The following is a 22126-nucleotide window of genomic DNA, read 5'->3' as shown; positions in this document are numbered from 1 at the left end:
ATTCAAATCGATCTCAATACTTTTCGATTCAAATACTGCAGTATACAATAAAGCGCAATTTTAATAATAGTGAGAGAAGGAAATAATCCATTTCTTTCCTCCCTCTCGAGCACACTTGTAGAGACACTTATTGCTTTATAGTTTTTCTGGTTCGATTTCTTCTTTTTCCTAGTAGTGAGCTCTCCGCCGACCGAAGCCAGCCAGTCTCCTTCTTGCCCAACCCAGTACACAACACACAACGCCAACTTCGATCACGGAAGGGAGTCGACAAAAGTGAGAGTCTCATCACCTTAGCGCCGTAGTTTACCGTCAACTTTTGGGCTGTCTGGGCGTCTAGAGTCTAAAAACTGAACCTCAATCGAAGGTTCTTATCAGTATAGAACGGACCGCGGCCTCGAACGGGAGGACCACTCGAAATAATATTTTTTTAAGTAGTGTAGTAGTGTAGTGTCTCTATAAGAACATAAAATGCTGAAATCGATAGTTCTAATTGCCGTGTTTGCGGTTGCCGCTACACGTAAGTTCCATGAAACTCTATGCACTCCAGCTAACAAACAACGGTCGATTGACATTTTACGGCGCGGCCAAGGCGGCTTGCAGGCGAACCAGTTTTTCCCGTGTGCAATTTTAACTCTCACTTTCAATCCCACATCATCTGGGGGTCTTATTGCACGCGATCTTGTAATTCAACTCTCGCTTTCAATGCGAAGAAACCAACCAGCCAGTGTTGCCCATGCTAAGAAAAAAAACCGACTCAACCATTCCCAAAAAAGGAGGTCACTTGCGAATGCATAATACTCTGCGACGAATAAACATACAGAAAACGAGTGCCCCGCAGTGTGGAACACGCCGCGCCATCTCAGCAGGCTGGGGGCCAACAACTAAAAGGTGTGCAATGGCTACTACGACGGTTTCGTTCGTTGAATTCAGCCGCCGCCATGGTGAAGTGTGTCAACGTGAACGTGAAGGCCCATGTGGCCGGCTTGAAAGTGAGAGTGCAGAGCGCAAAAAGCTATAAAAGAAGGTGACTTCGGGCGGTTTGCTTCTCACTTGACCAGTCACAGCCTACTAAGTATGTTAGATTTCTGTGTGCCCCCTCAGAAGAGTTTCAGAGTTGAGTTGGTTCCAATTAATTAGTGCAATGTTTTTTTTTTTTGGTTGGTGAAGCAGGGTTCGTCGCTTGGCGACACGGCGCAATTACCAAAGTGAGTCTTTTGTTCGGTAACCTTTTTTTTCTGTTGATTCTCGGGCCAGATCAGTGTGAACGTTCGAAACCGTGCGCTTGCAGCCGCACTGCGATCGGTATGGGTCCCAAAACGAGTTTCCATGTAGCGCCTCCATAACCGCGAGCGCGCAAAAGGTTAACCAGTGCACGGAGAAAAACTTTGTAACAGTTTTGGGCCCACCAAGCCTAGCCAAGCCAAGCCACGAAAGAACGTGTTTTGAAATTCAAATTACCTATCTGCATTGACGACGACATCGATCTCGATGGATTGGTTTCTGTTTCGTAAGGGCACACGGTGTTCCTTGCCTCGGCCATTGTTTGGCAAATGAAAGTTAATGTTGCAGTTTGCCTTCGTGAGTGGAAGTATGATCTTTGGAAAGTTTTTTTCTGATTATCTATTCATTGATGCTGAACTTAAATATGAGGATCGTTGATCTTAAAACTATTTAACGATAAACAATTGTGCCATTTCGTAGAAGTTTTCTGTTTCAAAATTTAAAAATGAGTTCTTTGGCCTTAAATGCATAAGATATTTGTGATATATTTGGTTCGACACAAAATATTCAAATGTTACAAATTCTGTAGCATAAACAATGGATTGATTTTACGCTTTCGAAGAGACTGTTGAACAAGCAATTATTCTCGTTATAGATTTTAACAGATCATGACGACTTTTTTTTAATAATATAAACTTATTTTGGGCTTTAGGTCTTGCTTTAGGTGCTCGAAAATAAACAGCACAGCTGAAGATATCATTGTATGGAATGCCCTCCTAAGTATATTAGAAATTATTTGAAACTTCTTACAAAATATGAAAGGAAGACAAGTAAACGGCTTAGCAATTGCATCATATCTTTGGGATATGGTATTTTGGAACGTAGTGTATAAAACCATTAGATTTTTTATTTGTATTTACTAGCTTGGGGCTAGTTCATGTCGGGACCCACGGCTTCACTTCTTTTGCGAAGGAAGAATGCACATGTTTGTGAGTATTTATGTCGGGAGTGGGATTCGAGCCCAGATCCTCGGCGTGATAGTCACAGGCTTCAACGTTACATCATGTCTGCTCTAAATCATTAGATTATTTCCTAGTGAAACTTGATGCTTGAAATTTCAGTAGGTTTGCAACAGGTGCAACTTATGCAATTAGATATGTTACATAGCTGAAAATTCATGAAAAATAATGAAGAATCTAATAATTTCGTATGGTAAATAGTTTTTTTTAACATTTTTTGACATTCCAAGTATAAGTACTCGTTTTTTATTGCCTCACAAACCTTTCTTAGGTGAAAATTAATAGGACAAAACAAAGACGAGTCAAATCGATTGTTTCATTTGCGAGTTATGCACGTTATCACGTGTGTGTATGTGTATTTGATTTTTAGAGGGACTTTATAGCCCATATAGCCGAGGCGGTAAGCGCACGGGTATTCAGCATGACCATGCTGAGGGTGACGGGTTCGATTCCCGGTCGGTCCAGGATCTTTTCGTAAAGGAAATTTCCTTGACTTCCTTGGGCATAGAGTATCTTCGTGCCTGCCACACGATATACACATGCAAAATGGCCATTGGCAGAGGAAGCTCTCAGTTAATAACTGTGGAAGTGCTCATAGAACACTAAGCTGAGAAGCAGGCTTTGTCCCAGTGAGGATGTTACGCCAAGAAGAAGAAGAAGAAGGGACTTTATTACACGTTATCACGTTAGCTATACAAATCAATAAAATCTAGAAAAATGACCACTTGGATTAATCGGCAATGATTTGAAATGCAAAAATTACGAAAAAAAAAGCCCACTAGACTTAAACGTAAAATACGAAAAGGCAGCTGTTTTTCATAACCACGCGATATGGCTTCTTTTGATTCGTAACATTATTGTACACCGCTATCTTTTTATAACTACCATCTCGAACTTTGAGCCGCCATTTTGAATTTTGGGTCTCCATCTTGTATATTCGGGTGGCCTTTTTTTAGTCTTCGGACATCTTCTCTATGTCAAATATACCCACATTGCGTGGTTTTAGATCATAAAACTCCTTTTGTGCCGCCATCTTGTACATTCTGGACGCCAGTTTTGGACTTCGGACATCTCCATATCATACCAAATATACCCATATTGCATGGCTTAGGAGCCTAGAACTTCTTAAAACAACCTCCATCTTCGATTTTGTGCCGCCATATTGGATATTCTGGTTCCCATTTTTGGACTCGGGACATCTTCCCCATACCAAACATACCCATATTACATGGTTTTAGAGCCTTATACTCTTTAAAACAACCGCTTTTTCTAGTTGTGGGCCACCATCTTGGATTTTTGGTCGCCATCTTGATTTTTTGGCCGACATCGTGGTATTGTGGTTTTCATTGATGATTTCCACATAAAATTCGGCAACCATGCTAAAATTTGATGTGCCGCATGATAGAATTTGGTTAAGTTTTATATATGACCAGTTCGCCGGTGCTGGATTGTTTCACTCAAATGGCCATAACTCCGGTAACTCAGGTAACTCCGGAACACCTTGATCAATCCGCATCATTTTGTATAGCAAACTATGTGGTAAACTTCCAGTTCGATTCGAACTATAAACCGCAAATTCGCCCAATGGGAAGAGCCTTAAAAGTGAACGAACTTTTTTGCACACATTCATACATACATACATACATTAGGGTGGTTCAAAAAATCGTTTTTGCACCACACCGCTTATTCGACGCATAACCAGATTCTATGCCTTCTCCCAAAATTTGAGCTGAATTGGTTGAAAATTGAGAGTGCACAAGCCCTTCAAAGTTTGTATGGGAATTACTATGAGAATAGAACGTTTTTCATTCAGTTGATCTTAGCATTTGCCCAAGTGTCCTAGAGTGTTAGTTGACCATCAATACTCCTAGGCTACTCTATCAGCTACAACTTTGCCGAAGACCACATTCAAATCGGATGCACCATTAATAAGTTATCGATTTTTATCCAACTGCAGAAACTTTAATAGTGATCATTCAGCTTCCAAGCAGGCAACATTGCTGCACTTGGCGCCAAAGATAGCGCACATAAATCATGGCTACTATGTTTCAAGGCAAATTGCAGTGATGCCCATCGAATATGTAGTGCTATCATCTTGATCAAAGATTTTCATTCTGGATAAAAATAGATAACAAATTAATGAGGCGTTCGATTTGAATGTGGTCTTCGGCAAAGTTGTAGCTGATAGAGTAGCCTAGTAGTACCAAGGGTCAACTAACACTCTAGGGAACTTGAGGAAATGCTACTGTCAATTCAATGAAAAACGTCGTTTTCCCATAGTAATTCCCATACAAACTTTGAAGGGCTTGTGCACTCTCAATTTTCAACCAAATTTGCTCATTTTTTGGGAGAAGACTTATAATCTGGTTTCAAATCGAATAAGCAGTGTGGAGCAAAAACGATTTTTTGAACCACGCTAACATACATACATACATACACACATACAGACATCATCTCTATTCGTCGAACTGAGTTGATTGGTATATGTGACTCGACTCTCCGAGCCTTCTATAAGGTCGATGCAATATTTTGTTCCATGGGTTCTCAAACTTTTTCAGCTTGCGACCCACTTTTGATTTTCAAAGAATTTGGCGACCCACCAGTACGAAAATTTATAAAATTAGTCATTATTTTCAAATTTTAACTTCCCTTTTAAATAAAAATATTTATCACTTTCATAGGTTGTTTTTTTTTTTCATTTTTATTTATGTGTATTTTAACTTAAATGCTAATTCTACACTGTTTCATAGGTTGTGATAAACTTACGTTACACAGCCCTCGAACCTAAAAAAAGTTTTTTTGTTTATTTATAGTGCTCTTGAAGTTTTTTGAAAAAATCTAAGTAAAGTAGTCTTACAAATTTGAGATAAGATTCCAAGTATCTAATATATTCAACCAGGTTCCAGATATAGTGGTAATTTGATGCTCCTACAGAACTTTGAAATCTACTTTAAAATTAAATATCGAGTGAAAATGCTATGTATATTCACAGCATCAAAAAGATTTTAAAATTTTAGTACTGCTGAATGGTCAGATGAGCCCTTTTGAAATTTTTAAAGATCCCAACAAACATTTTTGCTGTACAAGAGTGGAACAAACTACTCTTTAGCAAACTTTGGCTTAAGAAACTGTTTTTCAGCTAGTTCTGTTACTTGGGATATCCTCCATACACACTTTTTATTTCCAATTTTATTAAAATCCCTTTTTAGTTGTTCTGTTGAAGTTCAGATTATCGACTTTCATCTGAATTTCACAGAAGTTGAGCTTTACTGATGTTCGGGAATTGTTAGGTTTCTTGTTGAAGTTTGGTATATTTTTTTCTGATTTTTGTTTTTTTTTATATTTTAATTGCTGAAACTGGCGTGTAAGTCTAACAGAAAATGCTAACTGCAAGCAACAACTTGAACTCATTTTTTTTAGAACATGCGCAAAATCTAAAATGTTACCCTAATCTTAAAACTTCCGATTGAAAACTCATAATTTTTTAATCGATTTCAGAATGCAAACAGTAGTTTCAATATTCAATAGACAAGGTTTATGATACAAAATGTTGGGTAGAATTAATGACAGACTTGTTAGAAGCTCAAAATGGCCGCCACAATGGCCGACTTTTGCACCTAGTCAAGATTTTAAGCGCACAAATCTCATGAAAAACATAACGAATATTGCTTTTAAGGGAACGACTGTTACTTTAACTGGAAACTTTTAGTGGCTACGCAGTCTTTATTCTTAAAACGGATTTATTGTTTACCCTAAGTGCCGAAACGTTGGGTAAACAATAAACCCGTTTTGAGACTAAAGACTGCGTAGCCACTAAAAGTTTCCAGAAAAACATAACTAGCGCAACTTATCTTCTTATTTTAAGCTTCTTACAAGTAAGCAAGAGCAAAATAAAAATTACACTGTTGTTCGAAGCTTGCTTCGTGAGTTTTATGCATTTGAAGTTCTGGTGCACTGGTGAACCTGGATTTCAAGACGTTTGTCCTTAAGAAAAACCGAAATTTTATAAAAAAAAAACTCTTCTAGAAATGGATTCTCTAAGGGGGTATTTGAAAATTAGAAAATGGTTAGCAATTACTTTCGACATAAGTTAATAGAGACATCGCGACCCACCAAAAATCAGCCAGCGACCCACCAGTGGGTCGCAACCCATAGTTTGAGAAACGCTGTTTTATTTGCTTTATGTTAACCCCCCCCCCCCCTCTTCAAAAATAACAAAATATTGAAAGGGCGAATGAAAAACATGGCGGCCAATGACTCTATATTCATTAGAAAAATATGTTTTCAAATAAAAAAAATTCAATAGTTGACAAATATATTGTTTTCAATAGTGCTTATGATTTTTAATTTTTCAAAAGTTTTTTGTTTTTTGCCCCCACCCCCCTCCCCCTCGTACCCGATGAGAGGTCTCGGGCATAAAAGAAAAATAATATTTGCATCGGCCTAGTCCTTTTGCAAAATTACAGCAATTCTTCCAACAATTAATGCGAGTTTTTATTACAAAGGAATTTAGCCAAAAGTGTGTCTGAAAAATAAAAATTTAATGAGATCGAAGAACAAGCGGAGGAACTCAAAAGTTTTCCAATCCACCTTCCTAAGATATTACGGTAGGCACATTACGCTGGCGTGTATTCATATTTTGAAGAATAATTTGGCACCATCTACATTTTCTAAGGAAACAAACTTAGATTTGGAATGATATGTTCACCACTCAAAAGTGTAAAATATGAGTTTGGAGGAATCCAACAGAATCCTAAAATTCCGATAGTTTGTCGGCGTTTCCAAATCTTTTATTAGGAATTCCTACTCTAAATTAGTCTATTAGTTCACTTTAACTCCTACAAAACAAAATCTACAATATCAATTTTGACTAGCTTGTTGTTATTTTGGCCACAATTTCAAAAATTGCATACATAGTGTATTCAACAAGAAGAATATTGGATGATTGTAAAGTATGGCCCATAAAAAATGCGAAAGTTTTCGAAGCCATTGTTGACCTGCTTCCAATCGGTTAACCATGCTTTTATATATATATATATGCTTTTATATATATATATATATATATATATATATATATATATATATATATATATATATATATATATATATATATATATATATATATATTGGATTCGGAAAGTCGTGACACTAATTCAACAATGACATAAGAACATTGAAACTGTTTTGATGATTTCAACCACCTTTTCACATATTGTGACCCATATTTTTGTATGTATTACCTTTCAATTGTCATGATAAATATTTTGAAGAACAGTCGAGTTCTTTAACAATTATCTTCATTCCTTAAATTTGCATTTGCACAAAGGTGTTTTTTATGGTTTCAACATGATTTCCCAACTAACAATTGCAAGCCACAAACAAGCATGCATGCTGAACAGTTGCTTTATAATAGTAATGATTGCTGAACTAAAATCATACTGTGCACATGACTGTTCCAAAGCTTTTTCAATTGAAAATGTAGCCAATGTTCAACCTTTCGTATCGGTATCAACAATGATAATTTAAAACACCCTGCAAGCGTTTAATAAAATGTTTGTTCGACTCCAGTGATTCCTTTACAAAATAGCTTAACAAGACTTTTTTTCTGCTTCTTGTTAAGTTTGTGTACAAATTAGCACATGTATTTGTATAATGTGTTTTCACAAGTCGAATAAGCGCTTCCGTTTCATCATAATTCGACTCGGAGTACAGGATAAGAAAAACGTGTTTTTTACTTAACAGCAGCTGAATTAATGTGTTGTTCAGTTGCTAACCATAATGTTCTGTTCTAATTCACCACTGCTGAATAGGAGTCGAAGTGTGATCATTATCAAACCACGGGAAGTTTATGTTTTAGTTTGAGTGATCCATTCATTATCTCTAGGATGGTGCAGATAGGAAGGCATGTGGCTGGATATTGACGGGTCCTGAGTACAAATCTTGATTTAGGTTAAATTATGTGTAGTTATTATTTCATTATAGTTGTTCATAGCATAGGTGCCAATCATAAGCTCTTGTAAAAATTGATTTTTTTTTCATTTCATCAATTTTTAATCATTTTTGCTCATGCTGAATAACAGCATTACTATATATTTGTTAAATGCTTTTAACAACAAACAGTTCCATTGGTGCACAACATTATGCTTTGAAATTTCTCCAAATTTGTGTGAACAAAACCCGAACGAAAGTTGTACCTGAAAATTATCCAAATGTTATTCAGCATCATGCTGAGTTGATTCTTCATGAAGGTGCTTGTTAAATGAGTGACTGTTACTTGGGTTATCACCAATTACCAAATTTCATCTAACTTTTTATCATATTCGCTTACTCAACGAGTTGTCTAAGAAATCCCTTCATCAAAACCTGGGAATAAGCGATAAAGACATTCGGACAGATTTTTTTCTGACATCATGTTTCTTATTTTTTAAGAAACTTCAATTAAACTACCGCACAGTTTCTTAGCTTTTCTATTTGAAACTAATTATTTTTTTCAGCTCATTCGATCCTTCAGGTGGCAGAGCTTGTCATACCATATAAACGAATGCAGTAAGCAGTAATTAAGATATTCGTTTGCTTACCGTTTGTTACTGCATGTGTTGTTGAGAAATTTGAAACAAACGTGGGCATTTCCAAGAGTACATATTTTTGCATGTTTTTCATTTGTTTAAAAAATGTCATCCATATTCGTTAGGCCCAAAAAAATTAAGGAAAAATTGATTTATTTTTGAAATTGTTGGCAGTTATGAGGCATCGCGTAAAGGTGAATATAATGAATAAAATGAATATTTTGAAACATATTTGAGATATCCTGTATAATAACCACCTCCTCTAAAAAAAAGAAAAAAAAAACTTTTGCATATTTTAAGAGTATACTGTACATACAGTTTTAAGGCATGCTTTCCAGAATACCAATAGTGCCACTCTTCGTGGCAGTAGGGTCTTGTACCATTTGGGCAGGTGTACCTATTTTGGGTACTTGCCGCTATAACTAAGTCAATTTCAAACCGATTGATTTGAGTTTTTGTATAGAGTTAGATACTGCACGTGCCTAGCTCTATACAAAAAATCAAATCAATCCGTTTGAAATTGACTTAGTTATAACGGCAACTGTCCAAAATAGGTACACCTGCCCAAATGGTACAAGACCCTACTTGGTAATTATCTTTTTAAGGGTTTGCTTGCATGTTGCCTACAGTTAAAATAAAACTGTCAGGTAGATTAATGTTACTGGTTGACAAAAATAAAAGAAAAAAAAGCCCCTTTATATTATTTTGAGTATGTCATGCCAAAATCAACAAAGGTTTCTCACGGAATTCTGATGCTTACTTTTAATGTGTTTCTTTGGGAATTTTAATAAAAATATGAAGGAATAAAATGGTTGAAAAAAAAAAACAAAAAAATATCCAGTTTTTTTATTCCTCTATAGATTGTCAATATATTGAGGGAATGGTAAAGCAAGAAACACCGTGACCTGCAAGGGCAAGACTGGTTCATCTTCAAGCAATCGCTAGATAGAAAAAAAAGCTCACACGATATGTTAATTGATGAAACATATGTCGCTTACCATGAGCTGCATCGCCCGCCGCCGCCGGATGCCGCAATTTATCCAATCGACCCACATAAATAACACAAACATATTTCATAACACGATGACACGATGCGACATTTCTGATGCCAACAGCTGTTTGCTAATTTTCGGTTTCGTTTCTTCTTTCACCCCCCCACAGATGCACAATTCAAGTGCCCGAAGAACCGGGGCCAGTTCGAGCATCCGGAGCAGTGCGACAAGTACTACGTGTGCGATGAGGGCGTAGCCACGGAGAAGATCTGCCCGGATGGGCTCGTGTTCGACCAGACGATCCGATTGGCCAACAAGTGCGACCAGCCCTTCAACGTGGACTGCGGCGATCGGTTGGAATTGCGTAAGTACCTACAGTCTACTCAAATGCGCTAACTATTTAGATGGCCTCCGGGGTGCCCTATTAGTGACAAGCATGACGGCGATTATAAGTAGTTTTCATTGTGCAACTAGGTTTTACGACGGGAATTTGCCACAAAGATAGCAATTACGTGACCCAACTAGTGCATATTTCAGAAAAAATATAAGTCGATCGAATTGTGCTATTTTATCAACTAAAATGTGTGCATTTATATGTGTATAAAGTGCTTGAAAAAGTCGTTATTGGACCAGTTGACAAATACTTCGGATTATACGACATCGATTATAACATAGCTGTGCAAAGCGAAATCCTTCGTAAAATTTTTAGTTATCATTCTTGTGTTGCATTATCATTTTGTCATACATTTCTTTATCGAATAGCGGTGATTGGCAACACTGACAATGTAGATTCAAAAACAACATAATATCTCAAATTCAGTAAGAAATAGTAAATCGAATGTAAAGCAAAGTTATTGAATGGCTCATGTTTATTATATAACTGTGTGGAATGAACATTTATTTGAATGCTGGCAACACTGATCTCGCATTATCAAAAAGTTGTTTCGCGAATTCTTCTCAGAATTTCGTCAAAAAGTCCTACGTGATTTTTTTCAGGAATGCTTCCCGAATTTCTTCCAATAAGTCCCATTTTTTTTCCTCAAAGGATTTCTTCAGGTATTCTTGTAAGGTTTCTTTCATTAATTTCTCCAATAACTGTTACGAGAATGCCTCCAAGAATTCCCTAAGGAATCCATTTAAGCACCAAAGATTCCTTCACGTGTTTAGAAAATCGAAGTAATTTATAGCAAATTTTCTCCAAGATCCGTTCAAAATGCCTCCAGAGATCCCTACAGAGATTTATTCAACAACTTCTCCAAAGAAATATTAAGAAATTCTTCCAACGAACTCATCAGGAATTGTTACAAGGGTTCTCGCAAGAAATTTTTCCAGTAATGATTGGGAAATTAACAGTTCCTCAAGGAATATCATCATGAATTTCTCCATGAATTCTTTTAGTCATTTGCTGAAAGATACTTCAACAATATCTTCATAGATCCTTTGAAATATTTGTCGCAGTATACAATCAACAATTAATTTAAGAATGTCTTAAGATTTTCCATCCAATGATTAATAAGGGAACCATTCCAATGATTCCTTCAGAAATTTCTCCTGATTTCTGCAGAAGTATCTACAAGGATTCGTTTAGGATTTTTTTTAAGAATGTCGCCAAAATTTAATCCAAAGATTGATTTTCAGGCCAGTTTAAAAATTTCAGGAATTTCCCCAATGAATTTTTTATGGATGTCATCGAAGTTTCCTTCAGGAATTTGCCCCAGAATATCTCCAAGGAACCCAACAGAAACACCCTCCAGAATCTTTCAGAGATCCATTCAGAGATTTATCCAAAGAAATATATAGAAATTCACCCAATGAATCCATCAGGAATTTCTCAACACTCTCAACAATTTCTCCACTACTTCTTCTTCATAGCCCACTGGAACTTGGCCTGCCTCTCTTCAACTTGGTGTGCTTTGAGCAATTCCACAGTTATTAATTGAGGAGCCTTCTTTGCCTGCCATTGCATAAATTTGTATATTGTGAGACTAGAACAATGATACACTATGCCCAGGGAGTCGAGAACATTTTTCCGACCGAATCTCCGGATTGGCGATCCATAGCCTTAACCACTAGGCCAGCTAGAGACCAATTTCTCTAGTAATGCTTGGTAAATTTACAACTGATCCTTAAGGCATATTTTCAGGAATTTCTCCAAGAATTCTTTTAGCCATTTTCTGAAAGATACTTTAAGAATATATTCAAGGATTGTTTGAAATATTTGTCCAAGTATTCATAATTAAATTTATCTATAAAATTCTACTACATTTTCTTCAATGATTCTTCTAGGAATTCATCCAAGGACTTCTTCAGAAATTTCACAAAAGATTTCTGCAGAAATACCTCCAAGGATTTGTTGAGGAGTTTCTCCGAAAATTTTCTGGAAGTTCCTCCGAAGATTCCTTTAAGAATTCCACCAAAAACCAACTGCAGTGTCAGGAGTTTATCTCAGGATTGTTTGAAAAATTCCTCCAAGTGATCTGACAGGAATTCCTAGGAAAAATATTTCAAAAGTTCTTACAAAAAAATAATTCAGAAATTTTCAATTAGTCCTGCTGGGAACCAAAATGTTTCTGCAATTTCAACAAGGTGTTTTACAGATTTGCAGGATTTGCTCAGGAATTCCTCCACGAAATCTATCAAAAATTCCTCCAAGAATTTCTTCATGATTTTTTCCAAAAAATCCTGCATGTATTACCCCCATGTATGCTCAAACCTTCGCAGAAAAAATATGTAATTAAAATTCAGCGAGAAATCATGCACATAAAGGGAATGCTAGAGTTAGTGCACTTTTACATGAGATATAATGGAAAATTACATTACCATCGTTTAAATTTCCGCCAACCATCGCGTAAACCATCATGGACACCAAACGGTTACGCGATTATTAGCGGAAATTTATACAAACGTAACGCAGTTTTACATGATATCTCATGTAAATATGCACTAGCTCTAGCATTCCCTTTATGTGCATGATTTTTCGCTGAATTTTACATGAATATTTTTTTCTGTGTTGGAGAAATTTCTCAAAAGATTTCTTAAGTATTTTCTCCATTTTTTATAGAATGCTACTAAGGGTTGCTTCTTGTAGAGAATCCTTATGAAAACAAAATAATATTTTAGTAGTTAAGGAATTCCTCAAAGCATTCCTTAACAAATTCCTTAAACGATTTAAGCAGTAAATCTTTCAAGCTTTCCTTCAGAAACACCTGCAATTCTTTCAAGGATTTCTGCAGGCCTTCCTCCAAGGATTCCTTCAGAAGTTTATTCAATGATTTCTTTGGGAATTTGTCGAAGGGTTTTTTTTTTCTTGAACTCCTGCATGAATTTCTTCAAGAACTACTTCAAAAACTTATGTCGGAATTCATTGTATTAGTTTTACAGCAATTTCTATAAGGATTCCTCATAAGATTAAGCACAGAAACCTCCAAAGATTCCTGAAGGAATTCCTTAAGGCATGATTTCCCAAACTGTGGGTCGCGACCCCCCAGGGGGGTCGCCGGCCTTCATCCAGGGGGTCACGAGGGACAGTAAAATACTTTACTGTAACAGACAACAAATGAGAGAATTTCTATGGGGGGTCGCGAAAACTACGTCTGCTGGCAAAAGGGAGTCGCGCGACCTGAAAGTTTGGGAACCTATGCCTTAAGGAATTCCTCCAAGGTTTCCATTATAAATTTCTTCAATGATTACTATAAGAATTACTACAAGGCTAATTCAAAAAAAACTTCATACTTTATAATCTTTCGTCCCCGAATTCCTTCAAGGCATTCATCAGAAATCACTTCAAGTTTTTTTCCCAGATTTGATCAAAAGATTCCTCCAAAGATTTCTTCAGAGATTTTTCCAAGAAATTCTTAAAAAAAATCCAAATAAATCCATCAGGAATTCCTCCAAAGATTCGCCCAACATTCTCTTCAAAGATTGCTCCAAATTTGCAATCATTCGCTAAGAAATATCTCCAGAAACTTCTTCAAAAATACCATTAGGGTTTTATTCCAAACTATTTTAGGAATATATTCATGGATCCTTTGAAATATTTCTCCTAATATTCAATAAGAAATTCATCGAACAATTCCTTCAAAAAAATATCAATGGAAGCACTATAGAGTTACATCAGATATTTCTAAAAGGCTCTGCAAAAACTCCTCCAAGAATTCGTTTTTGAATTTCTCCAAAGATTTTTGAGACATTCTACCAAGGATATTTTGAATTTTTTTTTTAATTATACAAAACTACAATGATTTATTCTGAAATTTCTTCAATGGTTCTAGAAGAAATCCTTGTGTGAATTCCATCTGCAGTTCCTAGTTTCCTTGGGGAGTTCTTCCAAATAATTTTATGGAAATTCCTTCGAGGATCTCTGTAGAAAATCGTACAAAAATAAATTCAAGAATTTCTCCAAAGATACACACAAAAATTTCAGGAATTCTTTCTGGAATTTCTCTCGGGAAACCTACAGAAACTCATCCAAGAACTTCCTTTTGAAATTTTCTCATGCATCCTTCCCGGAATTCCTTTAATGATTGTTTCAGCAGATTTTTCAAGACCTTTTTCAGAAGCTCCTCCACGGAATCCCTGAGTTATTCATCCAAGGTTTTCCTCAGGAACTGTAGCAAGAATTTCGTCAGGAATTATTCTTTCACACTCCGGATCAAAAGTTTGGGGTCACCCCCTCAAAACATGGCGGAGATATGGGCCTAAAAAATGACATGTTTTTGAGGGGGTGACCCCAAACTTTTGATCGGGAGTGTATGTCTCCAAGGGCTTGTTTAGAATTTTCTCCAAGAACTACTTAAATAATTCCACAATTTTTTTTCGCAAGGATTAAATAAGGAAAAACTTCAAAGATATTTTAAGAAATTCCTTTAAGGACAAATTTCTTGATATACCGCTTCAACAGTGCATCAAAACTTCAGAAGCGCAAATCTCAAGAAGCAAGCTTCAAACAACAATGCATATTATTATTCCGTTCTTGCTCACTTGTAATTTGCTTAAAATGAGATGCGCAGCTGCGCTGGTTTTGTTTATGAAAGAATTGGTGCCCCTAAAATCGTGAGTAGGTGCCAAAGTCGGCCATTATGGCGGCCATTTTGGGATTCTAACAAGTCTGTCCTCAAATATTCCTTTGAAAATTTCTTAATGGATTGGAGCAGTAATTCTTTAATACTTTCCTTCAGAAATTCCCTGAAGGATTCGCTTAGGAAGTCCCCTAAGGGTTCCTTCAGGACATCTATATACCACAGCAGATGATTTTCGGACGCTGGAACAAAAACCAGTTTCACAGCATTGTTTTTCAAGAAAGGCCCGAAATTATAATTTATTTTTATCAAATAAGACATAAAATAACATATATAAATTAACTTAAACTTTTTGTTTCGTCTTGACGTCAACAAATTACGGAAACAAGGGCAATAATCATCTACATACAACATATACGATTTGACGTTTCACTACAGATTTCGTATACAACTTGTACAAGAACTTGTATGCAAGTCATACAACTTATTTATATGCACAATATGCACAGTGCAGTTCATAAGTGTTGGCATGGGCGAACACCTTCTATTAGCTTATTTTCACATAGTTTACTCAGTTATATCCGGCTTGCTTGTTGTTTTCTTCTAACAAACGTATTTAACCTTCTAAACCTCCAAAGTAATCAATATTCAATCCCCATCCAACAATTTCAGAGGAACCCCAGGGCACCAGCGACTACTGTCCACGCAAGAATGGTTTCTTCAGCCACCCCGATCCGGCCATCTGCAACGTGTTCTACAGCTGCATCAACGGCGAAGAGCTGGAGATGAGCTGCACGGGAAATCTGCACTTTGACGAAAAGTCCGGAACGTGCGTTTGGCCCGATGTGGCCGCCCGTACCGGCTGTGCTACCAACGCGTACAGTAAGTATTCCCGCAGTTACCAGTTTAACCGACCACCTCTAACCATTTGACGTTTATCGCAGAGAAACTCAGCGACGGTTTCGAGTGCCCCAAGGAAGTCCGTCATGACAAGAATGGCCTCACCATCCTGCATCCGAACTACCCACACCCAACGGACTGCTCCCGCTTCTACTACTGCCTGAATGGCATCGAGCCCCGCCAGGGACAGTGCGACGCCGGACTCGTCTACAACGAGGACATTCAGCGTTGTGACAACCCGGACAATGTTCCGGAATGGTATGTGTTTGAGATTTTGAAACAGCGTGATGAGAAGACGAACAACGTGTCAAATGAGTTACCCGTCCTCTGATACGCCGTTTTCGTTAGGGATGAACACCTGATTACAACTATTTTTTCTTCTAAATTACAGCAAAGACTGGTATAAGGATGAGGATGACAAGAAGTCGAACTAAGTGAGTGATTCTGACGAAACTGCCATGAGTGTCCTCGTTCTGACGTGTGCTGCGAGATATGAGTGTGAATGAGAGTGCAATGTGCGAGTGCCAGATGAGCGGGGTATCATCGAAACGAAACGGAACGTACCCAAACGCCTGTTTCACTACAAACTTGCCCTTTTAGAATGAAACAAAAGAAAAAGAAAACACTATTTAGCTTATAGACCTCGAGATTAATTGTAGCGTGTAACGATTTGTGATTTCAAAAGTAGACGTTTTGTAAAACGATCCTCGAACAAATACTATGTACTCGTAGAAGAAAAATGTATTAACAATCAAAACTCTTTCGAAACTTTTAACCCACACTCTTTCTTTTTTATTGTCTAACCCTATCTGCCTATCTTTCTCGCCATTCCATTTGTTGAAAATCGCTCTCGGTGCATGCTAAAACCAGCCAAGTTCCTTCGAAACCTCCTTTTCCACCCGTTTGCATTATAACCATCTGCCACACATCCCGTCGTTGCTTGTTCTGTCACATCTACTGACCTCTACCTCTAATAGAAAACTTCACAGGACTTGAAGTACTGCAACTTTTGGCATCACACACTGGGCTGTTGCGTTCGACTGCATTGCACTCTGACTTCATATTTTCGAACTTTCTTCAGTTTCTTCTCCTCGTAATCTATCTATTTACTGTGCTATTGGAGTCATATTTTTTGGTAATATTGGTGAGCTCTAGTCGCATTAAAACTTTCTCAACTAACATATATAAAAAACATCTTGTCAATTCGTGTTTATTTTATTCACTCAAACTTTTCAAAATATTTTCAAATTTTCTAAACCTTCTATTTTGTATTTATGTTATTTCTAACTGGAACTATTTACTTTTACAGCTCATATAAATTCCCCTAATGTGTTAATTCTAGTTTGTCTTAAAAAAATAAGCAGACTACTGATACTTTTTACGAACAATTTTTGAAATTTTATTTCTTTTCCGTGGTGCCCTATATGAAATATTCTGAAGATCAGGTTGTATAATCTGTTATATGAACATGATATAATATTTTTTTTCAAAAGGTTTGCGAGCAGTTTCACTTAGTCAAAGTACAATCCAGTGTTGATTTGGTAATTTTCGGACAAATCGAAGTTCTCAATACTTGACATCTTACAGCTTTTGCGAGTTATTGTAGGACTTGTAGTTATTGTGAGAACTTTAGTATTCAAACTCCACATAGGTACTTCAGAATGGAACAAACCAGTGAACTGAACGCATAAAGGTTTTTGATAAAGAGCATTATTGATGATTTACTTGAATCAAGTTCCGTTATTTTTTTCTTCTTTTTTTATTCTTTTTTATAGATATGTTATATTTGTATCTATGATCATTCTATATTCTATTCCATCACCTATTATCTTCTTTTTTTGTAGTACTTTCTCCTTGTTCCTTGTATTTTTTTATTTCCTCCTATCTATTCTTCAGTTCCCTTTTCTATTCTTTGATTCTCATCTATTTTTTTTTCTAATTTTTAACTTTCACTGAGTTCTTCATTGCTCTATTTCTTCTTTTCGTTTTTATTTCTTTCTATGTTCTTATATTCTCTTTTTTTAAATTCTCTTATTCTGTATTACTATTTTAGAACTATTTTCCTTCAATAACTATCATTTATTTTCTTTTTTACATACTATAGTCTACTTTTAGTAAAGCTTAGTAAAATTATGTTCATAAACTGATGCACATTATTTTTATTTGTAGTTTTAAAATTTAAAAGCAATACCAATTCTTTTAGTAACGTTCTAACATATCTATTCTATCCTGCTACTTGTTTTATATAATTTTTCTCTTTTTATTTCACGCTCAATTGTTTTTATCGAACTTCATCGAACTTCAACTTAAGAAGTCTGTTCAAATTATTTCTGTTTATTATACGATGCAATTTTCTTCGAACCATTAATTTCTGTAATCTTCTTTTCTATTCCCTAAACCTTTGTTCTACTTATTTATTTACTTCAGTTTCACTATAATATTAACTTTTTCTTCACTATGTTACTCTATCCTATTTTTTGTAACTGTAAAAATGAGTTATATTCTGTTTTAAACCATTCAAACTGTTCTTCTCTGTTCTGTTTTCTTTTAATTTGTTCGATTATGTTTAGATATTTTCATTGCAGTTCTAATGGCTGTTCCAATTGCATATTATGTTCTGTGCATGTATATTCTGTTTTATTATCACTTTCACTCTCTTATCTTTTATATTATTTGCTTTTATTATTAAATTATAATATTTTTTATTCCCTCCTATCTTTTCCTGTTCTTCTTTCAACTTGTCTCTTATTCTGTCTTGAATTATTTTTTCAACGTCTCTACTTTCCTATCTTTTTTTTATTCCCTAATTTTCTTATTCATTTTTCTCTCTCCTGTTCTCTCTCTCTCTCATTCTCCCTTCTCTTTTCTTCTTTTCACTCCTATTCTCTTCTACTGGTTTCTGTTCTTGTTTTCTCTTCTCATTTTTATATTAATTTTTTCCTCACTTTTCTTATCCCTGTCTTCTCTTCTCATCTCTACTTTCTTGTCTAGTCTCTTTTTTTATTCATCTTGTCTGCTTTCCTCTTTTCTATTTATTCTTCATTTTTCGTCTATTCTATATTTTATGCTCTTTTTCTCTTTTCTCGTTTCTTTCACTCTTTTGTATTCTGTTCTATCAGTTTATTTCTCCTCTTTTATTATGCCCAACACTTCAAGACTGGTGGCATTGTGAACCGTACAGTATACCTCGCTAGTGCTATAATATATTATGACGAGCGGTACTTTTATGCTGGAATAGTTTTTTTTTTTAAACGGAGCGGTTCTCGGGCAATGACCTACCATATTTTCTTTTTTATTCTTATCAATGCCATTATTGACCATTATTACGTTTATCTTAAATTGACCTTTTTCTTTTCAATTCAACCTTTCATACCAATTAATATTGGAGTAGAGCTTGTTTTCAAGTGGTTTCTCTGTTATTCCTTTCTCATATTTTATATTTGTTTTCTATTATAGTCACTTCTATTCTATTCTCTTACTCCTATGCTCTTCTATTCTGTTTATGTCATCTCCGTTTCAATTTACATTAAATCTATTCATGAAAACACTCCTTTTTTATATTGTTTTGCTCTTTCTCTTTCGTTTCATATAGTTTGTTTTTCTCTTAATGTTTTAATTTATTCTCTTCTCTTTTCTCTTCGAGATGACCTTGTTTAAGGCCAAGTATTATGAATAAATTTATAAATTTCGGCTTATGCTGAAAATCTCGTTGATACTGATTGAAAAGTTTCGCTTCTCTTCTCTTCTATTTTCTTCTAGTTTTTTCTCTTGACAACTTTTGTATTCTATTCTCATCTCTTCTTCACTTTTCTTTTACCATCCCTCCCCTTCTCTTTTCCTCTCTTCCCTTCTCTTCTCTTCTCTTATCCTCTCTTCTCTTCTATTCTTTTCTCTTCTTTTCTTTTCTATTCTTCTCTCTTCTTTTCTCTTCTGTTCTCCTCTCGGCTTTCTTATCTTCTCTCTTATTACTTTCTTTCCCCATATCCTCTATTGTCTTCTCTTTATTTCCTTCTCTCTTTGTTGCATTCCTATTCATTCATTTTTTTCTCTTCACGTCTCTTGTCTTATTTTTTCTCCTCTTCTTTTATCTTTTCAATTATTTACTTTTCTTTTCTTATTTCCTTTCTTCTCTTCTCTTCTCATTTTTTTCTTTTCTTTCCAATGCTATTTTTCCTTCTCTTCTCGTCCCTCATTTTCTGTAATCTACTCTTGTTATTTTTTTCTTTTCCTTTCTGGTCTCTTCACATCTCTTTTCTACACTTCTCACCTTCGCTGCCTTATCTTCTCTTTTTTCTTCTATACTATCATCTCTGATATTCTCATCGAATCTCTTCTCCCTCATCTTATTTGTGCTCTTCTCTTTCCTTATATTCTCGTTCTATATGTGTTCTACCCACATCTTATTTGTGCTCTTCTCTTTCCTTATATTCTCGTTCTATATGTGTTCTACCCACATTTTTACCTTTTTAATTACAGCAAAACCTCCATGAGTCGATATTGAAGGGACCATCGACTCAAGGAAATATCGAGTAGTGGAACAAAAATACTTTGGGAAGCTTTTTGAGGGGACCATCATAGTAACCCAGAAATTATTTTTCAGTATGGAAAAAATTACCCTCCAAGAGTCGATATCGAGTCAAGGAACATCGACTCATGGAGGTTCGACTGTACTATCAACTCTTTCGACACATACAAGCCTCAGCATCGCAGCTCGATGAGTACACTCACAGTAACATCCATGCGCAATACTTCATCTTTCTACTTTCTTCGTCGTATCGACGATGTTTCGCGACATATTAACATCAATGGGATTGCAAGAAAAAGTTCAATTAACCAAGAATGCATATTTGTCAAAGTTAACTCTCAAATTTGCGAGTGCTTTTCCTAGTGTTGTTCTTTTTGCAACGGCGCTTGTTTCAGAAGATGACTTATCATAAGTTTCTCCTCTTTTCTCATCTCTTCTCTTATCTTGTCCTCTTTTATCTTCTTTCTTCCTCTCCTTTCTTCCCGTCTGTAATTCACATTTATCTTTATACTCTTCTCTTTACTTCTTCTTTCTTCCTCTCTTTCCTTCTTTTCTCTTGTTTTATGTTTATTCAATTTTCCTCTTTTCGCTTCTCTTTTCACTTTTTTTTTTCACTACTCTTTTCTTATTTCCTTCTTTACCTTTTATTCGTCTTTCTTCTTTTCTCTTCTCTCTCTCTCTCTCTGTATTATCATACTGTCATATCTATACTGTTCTTCACTTAAAAGTTCTGTTCACTTCCCTCTCTTCTATTTTCTGCTCTTCTCATTGTCTCGTGTCTTCTAATTTTTATCATTTCGATCGATACACTTTTGGTCTCCTCTTTGATTTTCACAAGCCCACAACCGTTTAATTGTAAACTAAAAAAAATCACCTCTTTTGTGCGGTATACGACAAACAGAGGTTTAAGGACAAGGTATTTGGAGTACATTGCTCAAAATTTCTAGAGCACCGTTTTTTAGAACCGTTGAACGGATTGGGATTAAAATGCATCACGCTGTTGACAACCACTGAACAATTAGCGTGATGTATTTTCATCCAAATCCGTTCAACGGTTCTAAAAAACGGTGCTCTAGAAATTTTGAGCTATGTACTCCAAATACCTTGTCCTTAACTACGTCAAAACAAAAACCACACAATACTGCAAAACTTTGTCGCATCGAGCCAGTTTCGAGTCATCTTAACATCGATCGGATTTTGAACGAATGTTTCAAAAAGCCTAAAATGCAGGTTTATCACATTTATTATGGTTAAGTGGCCAAAATAGGAGTACATGCATAAAATACATATCAGGATCTAACGACAAGCGAGACTTTTTGCTAGTGTTCTAGTTTTCACTTATCTTCAATTATATTATGCTTTCTCCTCTTATCTAAACGTTTTTACCCTTCTTACACCCATAAGAAGGGTATAAATATCGCTCGAAAAACCGACTTTCGATCCGAGGCCCGGAGGGCCGAGTCTCATATACCAATGAACTCAGCTCGACGAACTGAGCAAATGTCTGTATGTGTGTGTGTGTGTATGTGTGTATGTGTGTATGTGTGTGTGTGTGTGTGTATGTGCGTTACAAAAAAAAAGTCACGCACGTTTCTCAGCCGTCTGTCAACCGATATGAGTTCTCTTGGAAGCAAATGAAAGCTACTACATCCTAGTAGAACGCTATTGAATTTTTTTTCGATTGGACGTTTGGTTACCGAGATATCTCTCGAAGAGTTCTTATAAGTCATACTTCTAAACTCTTTAAGATTTTTCACCAAGTGTATCATAATAAATATTTCGGCCGTTTGTCAATCGATTTAAGTTCTCTTGCCACCAAATGAAAGCTACAGCATCCTAGTAGATCACCCAGAAATTTTATTTCGATTGGACATTTGGTTACAGA

General features: G+C 35.9%; 1 protein-coding gene across 2 annotated transcripts in view; it reads left to right on the top strand.

Annotated features, from left to right (window-relative positions):
- Positions 1-294: 294 nt before the first annotated feature.
- LOC109431569 (protein obstructor-E) overlaps positions 295-22126 on the top strand; it is a 44107-nt gene continuing 22275 nt past the window's right edge. Inside the window, exons 1-5 of one of the 2 annotated variants that reach the window (XM_029862201.2) lie at positions 295-517; positions 9968-10162; positions 15489-15698; positions 15761-15974; positions 16108-16491. In XM_029862201.2, coding sequence (XP_029718061.1) covers positions 469-517; positions 9968-10162; positions 15489-15698; positions 15761-15974; positions 16108-16150 — 711 coding nt within the window. In that variant the 5' untranslated portion in view covers positions 295-468 and the 3' untranslated portion in view covers positions 16151-16491. Of the gene's footprint in view, positions 518-9967; positions 10163-15488; positions 15699-15760; positions 15975-16107; positions 16492-22126 lie in introns of those variants that run through there. The other variant, XM_062845757.1, reaches the window with a different exon arrangement.

This window comes from Aedes albopictus, chromosome 1 (assembly GCF_035046485.1).
Source record: "Aedes albopictus strain Foshan chromosome 1, AalbF5, whole genome shotgun sequence".
In the NCBI taxonomy this organism is placed as follows: Eukaryota; Metazoa; Arthropoda; class Insecta; order Diptera; family Culicidae; genus Aedes; species Aedes albopictus.
This window is presented reverse-complemented; position numbering and strand designations above follow the sequence as displayed.